Consider the following 9,600-nt stretch of genomic DNA (forward strand, 5'->3'; position numbering starts at 1 on the left):
CAGCACTTGTCCCCCCCTTACCTTCAGCACTTGTTCCCCCCCTTACCTTCAGCACTTGTTTCCCCCCTTACCTTCAGCACTTGTTCCCCCCTTACCTTCAGCACTTGTTCCCCCCTTACCTTCAGCACTTGTTCCCCCCTTACCTTCAGCACTTGTTTCCCCCTTAACTTCAGCACTTGTTCCCCCTCCTTACCTTCAGCACTTGTTCCCCCCTTACCTTCAGCACTTGTTCCCCCTTACCTTCAGCACTTGTTCCCCCTTACCTTCAGCACTTGTTTCCCCCTTACCTTCAGCACTTGTTTTCCCCTTACCTTCCACCTTCCCCCTTCAGCACTTGTTCCCCCCTTACCTTCAGCACTTGTTTCCCCCTTACCTTCAGCACTTGTTCCCCCTTACCTTCAGCACTTGTTTCCCCCTTACCTTCAGCACTTGTTTCCCCCCTTACCTTCAGCACTTGTTCCCCCTTACCTTCAGCACTTGTTCCCCCTTACCTTCAGCACTTGCACTTGTTTTCCCCCTTACCTTCAGCACTTGTTCCCCCCCCTTACCTTCAGCACTTGTTCCCCCCTTACCTTCAGCACTTGTTTCCCCTTACCTTCAGCACTTGTTCCCCTTACCTTCAGCACTTGTTTTCCCCCCTTACCTTCAGCACTTGTTTCCCCCTTACCTTCAGCACTTGTTCCCCCTTACCTTCAGCACTTGTTCCCCCCTTACCTTCAGCACTTGTCCCTTCAGCACTTGTTCCCCCTTACCTTCAGCACTTGTTCCCCCCTTACCTTCAGCACTTGTTTCCCCCTTACCTTCCACTTGTCCCCCCTTACCTTCAGCACTTGTCCCCCCCTTACCTTCAGCACTTGTTTCCCCCCTTACCTTCAGCACTTGTTTCCCCCCTTACCTTCAGCACTTGTTCCCCCCTTACCTTTTGTTTCCCCCATACCTTCAGCACTTGTTCCCCCTTACCTTCAGCACTTGTTCCCCCTTACCTTCAGCACTTGTTCCCCCCCTTCAGCACTTGTTCCCCCTTACCAGCACTTGTTCCCCCCTTACCTTCAGCACTTGTTTCCCCCCCCTTACCTTCAGCACTTGTTCCCCCCTTACCTTCAGCACTTGTTTCCCCCTTACCTTCAGCACTTGTTCCCCCCCCCCTTACCTTCAGCACTTGTTTTACCTTCAGCACTTGTTCCCCCCTTACCTTCAGCACTTGTTTCCCCCTTACCTTCAGCACTTGTTTCCCCCTTACCTTCAGCACTTGTTTTACCTTCAGCACTTGTTTCCCCCCTTACCTTCAGCACTTGTTCCCCCTTACCTTCAGCACTTGTTCCCCCCTTACCTTCAGCACTTGTTTCCCCCCTTACCTTCAGCACTTGTTCCCCCCTTACCTTCAGCACTTGTTCCCCCCTTACCTTCAGCACTTGTTTTCCCCCTTACCTTCAGCACTTGTCCCCCCTTTACCTTCAGCACTTGTTCCCCCCTTACCTTCAGCACTTGTTCCCCCCCTTACCTTCAGCACTTGTTTCCCCCCCTTACCTTCAGCACTTGTTTCCCCCTTACCTTCAGCACTTGTTCCCCCCCTTACCTTCAGCACTTGTTTCCCCCTTACCTTCAGCACTTGTTCCCCCCTTACCTTCAGCACTTGTTCCCCCCCTTACCTTCAGCACTTGTTTTCCCCCCCCTTACCTTCAGCACTTGTTTCCCCCTATACCTTCAGCACCCCCTTACCTTCAGCACTTGTTTCCCCCTTACCTTCAGCACTTGCACTTGTTCCCCCCTTACCTTCAGCACTTGTTTCCCCCTTTACCTTCAGCACTTGTTCCCCCTTACCTTCAGCACTTGTTCCCCCCTTACCTTCAGCACTTGTTCCCCCCTTACCTTCAGCACTTGTTCCCCCCTTACCTTCAGCACTTGTTCCCCCCTTACCTTCAGCACTTGTCCCACCCCCTTACCTTCAGTTTCCCCCTTACCTTCACTTGCCCCCACCCTTACCTTCAGCACTTGTTTGTTCCCCCCCCTTTACCTTCAGCACTTGTTCCCCCCTTACCTTCAGCACTTGTTCCCCCCTTACCTTCAGCACTTGTTTCCCCCCTTACCTTCAGCACTTGTTCCCCCTTACCTTCAGCACTTGTTCCCCCCCTTACCTTCAGCACTTGTTTCCCCCTTACCTTCAGCACTTGTTCCCCCTTACCTTTTTTCCCCCTTACCTTCAGCACTTGTTTTTTCCCCCCTTACCTTCAGCACTTGTTTCCCCCCTATACCTTCAGCACTTGTTTCCCCCTATACCTTCAGCACTTGTTTCCCCCTATACCTTCAGCACTTGTTTTCCCCCTTACCTTCAGCACTTGTTTCCCCTATACCTTCAGCACTTGTTCCCCCCTTACCTTCAGCACTTGTTTCCCCCTATACCTTCAGCACTTGTTCCCCCTTACCTTCAGCACTTGTTTCCCCCTATACCTTCAGCACTTGTTTTCCCCCTTACCTTCAGCACTTGTTTTCCCCCCTTACCTTCAGCACTTGTTTCAGCCTTGTTTCCCCCTATACCTTCAGCACTTGTTCCCCCCTTACCTTCAGCACTTGTTTCCCCCTATACCTTCAGCACTTGTTCCCCCCCCTTACCTTCCGCACTTGTTTCCCCCTATACCTTCAGCACTTGTTTTCCCCCTTACCTTCAGCACTTGTCCCCCCCTATACCTTCAGCACTTGTTCCCCCCTTACCTTCAGCACTTGTTTCCCCCTTACCTTCAGCACTTGTTTCCCCCTTACCTTCAGCACTTGTTTCCCCCTTACCTTCAGCACTTGTTTCCCCCTACCTTCAGCATTTGTTTTTCCCCCTTTACCTTCAGCACTTGTTTTCCCCCTCTTACCTTCAGCACTTGTTTTTCCCCCCTTTACCTTCAGCACTTGAAGTTAAAGCATTTTATGGTTGAAATCTTTTCTTTGTTTTTTTCAAGCACTACCTCACTGCTTTAGCACATGGCCACATTCATGTGGTCCAATGTAAATGATTTAAGAGATGGGTGACTCAAAGGTTTTAGAGGGTATGAACGACCCTAAAATGAGTGCAATCAAAGAACAGCACTGCGGCTGGTCAATGTGAAAGGTTATCTTTGTTATACAACCATAGGCAATTTAATACTGTAAATGGTTTGCCTAAATGGGTAACTTGGTGGGACAATGTTCAGAGAATCCATTTAGGCAATTTGGTAAAATGATCCTTTTCTAAATATGTTTCCCAACGATTAATGTGGAGCATGTGTGAAAATCACAGCAAAATGTTTTAATTCCTTTTTCTCCTAAATGTGATTCTAAGTGTATCACCTTTTAAAGCAGCATTACTTCCCCATGTTTCCTCCAACTACAGTGTATGATATGTAATTTAGAAGCTCTGAGTCTGTACTTTTATCCAATGTAAAAATAAAAAAAACAGTGGGTCAACTATGAGAAAGTGTTAAAGTTTCAAAACATCATAAACCAACGGTATACACACCCATTGATCACTTCATATTATAATAGGCTTATCAATACGTTATAGACAGATGAGGCGAGGGATGAGAGATGCCTACCAGTCCGGCGGGGGTAGGATGACCTGGTCAGGAATCCCGGGGACCGGCCGGTGCCTCAGTCTGTAGGAACGGGTGGGCCGGGGGCCCTTGGCTTGTGTCTTCAAGCTGGGTCCCCTCTCATAGATCACATTATCCACCATCTTCCCCTGGTAAACCTCTTGGTTTTTCCCAGATAGGACGTGGTCAGGCCCGGGAGAGAGGTCTGTGGAGGAAGGGGAGGGCTCCTCAGAGGAGATCTCACAATCAGAGGGCACCTCTCCAGAGAAGGAATCACAGCTGCCAGATGTGGAGTTCGAGGCTGAGGAAGTGGTGCGTACGTTGAGAGGGTCACGCGGTGTCGGCTGAGGTGGTCTCGGAGACCCCTTTTTGGAAGTGTTAGGGATTGAAGAGACAGAAGAGGAGAACGCTAAGCCAGCCCCAGGGTGTAGGGTCTGCCTCCCCTCCCATCTTGCCTGCTCTACCCTCTCACTAGGCTGGCAGGAAGTCACCCTTTTCTTATTTGTCATGAAGATGTGTCTGGGTTGGGGGACGGGCATTATCTGGCCCCACACCCTCTCTTCCCCCTCCTTTTCCTCTTCCCCCGGCTCTTCCACCACCAATCTTAGGGCTTCCAAACTACATAGGATCCGTCTACGGTGGCCTGTAGGGAACACTCGGAGCTCCAGGAGGCGGTTTTCAGTGAGCCCCCTGCAGTCTTCCAGGCACTGGAAGCCCCCCAGGTGAAATCCGGCAGCGTACTGGGGCAGACGCAGGCTGGTCAGCCAGTCTAGGATTTCCTCTCTGGGGTCAGTGGGATCCGACATGGTGGGTGTTTGGTGGTGGTCTAGATCAACACCAGAGAAGAGTTGATGATGGATCTAAGGCAGATCAGTATTAGTAGAAGTGTTGGGTGGGGGAAGGTTTGGTGGTTTTGCTGAGAACAGAAACAAGAGGGATACAATTAAGAATGTATTATGCCTCTGACAGTTGGTAGCTAATGTATCTGTACATCTAATATCCCGAAGAAAAACTAAAATCATGACGTTTCCTCAAAATTCACTTATCAATTCATTTCCATTAAAAGTTGACATTCTACATAAGAACGCTCGAATCCTGCACGGTGCAGTCGAACTACATGAACTATAAGAGCTGAAACCAAATCTGCCCCAGTGCTTTCCCCACCACAGTATAAACCTAAGAACCCAAATGTCAATGCTAGAAATAATATGCATTACTGTTGAACAAGCCAGTCCATCTTGAACAAGAAATATAAATAGCACATTTTCTCTAAGGTCTCATTGACATATCCTATTCTATCGACCTTTGAAATAAGAACTAACCTTACTCTGTTCTGTCTTTTTTTTTCTTTTTTTCCATGGTCCACCACTCCAATAAGCTTTCTCACCCCATAACAACTTGTACTATAAACACTTCCTGTAAACAAACTTCAGTGCATTCGGAAAGTATTCAGACCCCTTAACTTTTTCCACATTGTTACATTTACAGCCCTGTTCTAAAATGGATTAAATAAATACAAATCCTCAGTAATCTACACACAATACCCCATAATGACATCACAATACCCCATAATGACATCACAATACCCCATAATGACATCACAATACCCCATAATGACAAAAAGAAAACCGTTTAGAATTTTTAGCAAATGTATCAAAATAAAAAAACGGATACCTTATTTACCTAAGTATTCAGACTCTTTGCTATGAGACTCGAAATTGAGCTCAGGTGCATCCTGTTTCCATTGATCATCCTTGACGTTTCTACAACTTGATTGGAGTCCACTTGGTAAATTCAAATTGATTGGACATGATTTGGAAAGGGACACACCTGTATATATATATGACCCCACAGTTGACAGTGCATGTCAGAGCAAAAACCAGGCCTTGAGGTCGATGGAATTGTCCGTAAAGCTCTGAGACAGGATTGTGTCGAGGCACAGATCTGGGGAATAGTACCAAAAAATGTCTGCAGCATTGAAGGTCCCCAAGAACACAGTGGCCTCCCTCATTCTTAAATGGAAGAAGTTTGGAACCACCAAGACTCTTCCTAGAGCTGGCTGCCGGGCAAAACTGAGCAATCGAGAGAGAAGGGCCTTGGTCAGGGAGGTGACCGTTAACCTGATGATCATTCTGACAGAGCTCTAGAGTTCCTCTGTGGAGAGAAACTTCCAGAAGAAGAGAAGCCATCTCTGCAGCACTTCACCAAATCAGGCCTTTATGATAGAGTGGCCAGACAGAAGCCACTCCTCAGTAAAAGGCACATGAAAGACCTCTTGGAATTTGCCAAAATATTCTCTGGTCTAATGAAACCAAGATTGAACTCGTTGGCCCAAATGCCAAGCGTCACGTCTGGAGGAAACCTGGCACCATCCCTACGGTGAAGCACGGTGGTGGCAGCATTGTGCTGTGGGGATGTTTTTCAGCAGCAGGGACTGGGAGACTAGCCAAGATCGAGACAAAGATGAACGGAGAAAAGTACAGAAAGAATCTTTATGAAAAGCTGCTCCAGAGTGCTCAGGAACCTTGCAACAGAACAATGGGAGAAACTCCCCAAATACAGGTGTGCCAAGCTTGAAGTGTCATACCCAAGAATAATCGATGCTGTAATCGCTGCCAAAGGGTGCTTCAACAAAGTACTGAGCAAAGGGTCTGAATACTTATGTAAATGTGATATATCAGTTTTTAATTTGTAAAACATTTTCAAAAATGTAGCAAAATCAGTTTTTGCTTTGGTATTGTATGTAGATATTTCTATTTATTTTTTAAAAACTTTTGAATTAGGCTGTAACGTAACAAAATGTGGGAAAAGACAAGGTTTCAGAATAATTTCTGAAGGCACTGTAACTCTAATTATACCAGATCTATAACCACAAGGCCCAACAGTGCTGACGGTGGCAACATTTAGGTCAACGCTCTGCAGCAGTAATCATCACAAACAATAGTCAGTGGGTTTATAGGTCTTTTATGACCACCACTAGAACAGGCATACAACTGAGAAAATAAAAAAAAGAAGAAATATGCAACAGAAAACAAAAATGAACATTTGTTGAGTCCTGTTTCAGTCTGTTTTCATACGTTTGGTACCTAATGAATATGACCCTGACGCTTGCAGTGTTGTTTGTTTCACAGTAGCATCAGACCAACACCAGACTGTTATTGGAAGCCCTGTATGGTGGTGTTAATGAGAAGTCAAAGAGAGAAGCATGCATTAACACTGAGGAACAAGTGTAACTTCATATGTGGTATACCCACGCCACTGAGGCTATATCAGAACGCTTCTGCATTCAACTGAGACCTCTTCTTATTTAACCCAATACACTTGTGGGATAGGGCTAAATTGAATTGTTTCTTACAGAAGAAATATGGAAAGCTAACGCATAGCCATAGTAGCAATTAAAAAGGAAACAGTTTGGAGATTATGGCAAAAATGATTAGACTAAAAAGGTGAGGGACACCACAGTTCACTTGACAAGACTTAACCCAAAACATTTACACTGTTGATTTGACATGTAGTGTACTTTTCTCCACATTTATTGATAACAAAATCTGAAAAATAATCTGGATACAGTCAGTAACATGACTTGGGGTAGGTGCAGTATAAGACAAAACATTTTACAAGGGTTTGTGTGAGAGGTCTACCTGGTGTTTCCAAGTGGCCACTCACCTCTCCAACGTGTGTACAGTTCTTAAGCCATTTCAATGCACTTTTATGAATCAAAGAAGAGTCTTCAACTAGAAGGTGTTTTTTAAACTCTCCTAGCTGTGGCGTTGAGGAACTAGAACAAGCACACTTGTAGTTGTTTTGTTTGGAACACAGCCCTGGATCCCCGATATCACACAATTACTATCCTTGTTTACGCATTCCAAAAAAAACGGTCCATTATAAATCAGAATCTGGGTAAGGCGGCCATTTGAAAGCTTGTTCTATTGCCAACAATGACCAGCTAAAATCAGGGATGAACAACAGAAAAGATCTGAACACATCATGAGGTGCCCCAGTTGGTGTGTTTTAGAATTGAGTCATGAGTTCACTCAGATGTGTGGTCTACAGCAAATTGTCATCACAACACATCGGAACAGAGTGATCATTCGGTGTTCAGAACAACCCAGGGTATAACGCCATTGTTGCCTTGTGACATCAAACATAGCGATGATAAACACTGACACTGTATATGACATGAGTTTTATGATGTGGAAATGTGAAGTGCACATTTGGACTCACAGGTGTTTGTCTTGCTTGTATGACAAAGTGGTATTAACTTGCCTAGTTAAATTTAAAAAAAATATATATTATAATATATATTCTCAATGTCTCATCTTTCATAATATATTGAGTCCTTTTCATTTGACAGCATTTCTCTCTCTCAGACAACAAAACATTTGCAAAAGTTGTCCAATCAGCAGGAGGGAGGGGGGGTGACTTCTTGTCACGTGGTGCTCAAGTTCAGAACAGCTGTCAATCAAAACCCCCATACAGAGCTGTGAAGCAGAGACCCTGAGGTCTGACGACTTGTTGAGCATCTTACTGTACAGCCACTGTGTTCCAATGTAGGTGCTTATCAGCGTCCAAACCTGCCATTTCCAACCTGTATAGGAGTACGAGTGTAAAGGGCTACACGCGTGTTTCTGCTCGTTTGTTTAATTGCCAAGGACATCAGAGATGAGATGAGGAGAACCTGACATGTAAAGATCCCAACTCCAACGTTGACATGAAGCGTTGATGATGTACGTCCAGGTACCTTCACATGTGAAGAACGGATTCGGCCCACGGAGTGTAAAGGCTCATTTGAGAGGTGAAAGGTGGTGTTTCTCTCGTGGTTTATCAAGCAGAGTCTCAAAGGGTTATAGCTGTGTGTGTTTTACTCCCTTAACATGCAGGGACCTGTATTGGCAAGGGGTGAGTGCTTACAGATTATGGCACAAGCGCCTTCCTCACACACACACACACACACACACACACACACACACACACACACAAGTTCCTCACACACACACCAGTTCCTCACACACACACACACACACACACACACACACACACACACACACACACGCGATCTGACTCAGTTTGCCATCTCTCTCTGGTTACCACCATCCCCCCCCCACACACACACACACACGATCTGACTCAGTTTGCCATCTCTCTCTGGTTACCACCATCCCACCCCCTCACACACACACACAAGTTCCTCACACACACACCAGTTCCTCACACACACACACACACACACACACACACGCGATCTGACTCAGTTTGCCATCTCTCTCTGGTTACCACCCCCCCCACACACACACACACGATCTGACTCAGTTTGCCATCTCTCTCTGGTTACCACCATCCCACCCCCTCACACACACCACCCAGTCTGTAAACCTTAGAATGGAATAGACTCACAAAGCATTGATCCAGTACTACAGTATTTAACCCCCAGTACTACAGTATTTAACCCCCAGTACTACAGTATTTAACCCCCAGTACTACAGTATTTAACCCTGTCTGGCTAAAAAGAAGAAGATCAGCAAGAATTGTTATTTAACCTTTATTTTATCAGGGAGTCATACTGAGAGCGAGGTCCTTCATTTTATCAGGGAGTCATACTGAGAGCGAGGTCCTTCATTTTATCAGGGAGTCATACTGAGAGCGAGGTCCTTCATTTTATCAGGGAGTCATACTGAGACCGAGGTTCTTCATTTTATCAGGGAGTCATACTGAGACCGAGGTCCCCCATTTCATCAGGGAGTCATACTGAGACCGAGGTCCTTCATTTTATCAGGGAGTCATACTGAGAGCGAGGTCCTTCATTTTATCAGGGAGTCATACTGAGACCAAGGTCCTTCATTTTATCAGGGAGTCATACTGAGAGCGAGGTCCTTCATTTTACCAGGGAGTCATACTGAGACAGAGGTCCTTCATTTTATCAGGGAGTCATACTGAGACCGAGGTCCTTCATTTTATCAGGGAGTCATACTGAGACCGAGGTCCTTCATTTTATCAGGGAGTCATACCGAGACCGAGGTCCTTCATTTTATCAGGGAGTCATACTGAG

The 9,600-nt window shown here is 46.0% G+C and overlaps 1 protein-coding gene across 2 annotated transcripts in view; it reads right to left on the minus strand.

Moving 5' to 3' along the window:
* arap2 (ArfGAP with RhoGAP domain, ankyrin repeat and PH domain 2) overlaps window positions 1-9,600 on the minus strand; it is a 262,145-nt gene that overhangs the window by 250,078 nt on the left and 2,467 nt on the right. For both annotated transcript variants that reach the window (XM_065021967.1, XM_065021968.1), the window contains exon 2: window positions 3,558-4,470. In XM_065021967.1, the coding sequence (XP_064878039.1) occupies window positions 3,558-4,360 (803 nt within the window). In that variant the 5' untranslated portion in view covers window positions 4,361-4,470. The remainder of the gene's footprint in view (window positions 1-3,557; window positions 4,471-9,600) is intronic.

Source organism: Oncorhynchus nerka, linkage group LG8 (genome assembly GCF_034236695.1).
Source record: "Oncorhynchus nerka isolate Pitt River linkage group LG8, Oner_Uvic_2.0, whole genome shotgun sequence".
In the NCBI taxonomy this organism is placed as follows: Eukaryota; Metazoa; Chordata; class Actinopteri; order Salmoniformes; family Salmonidae; genus Oncorhynchus; species Oncorhynchus nerka.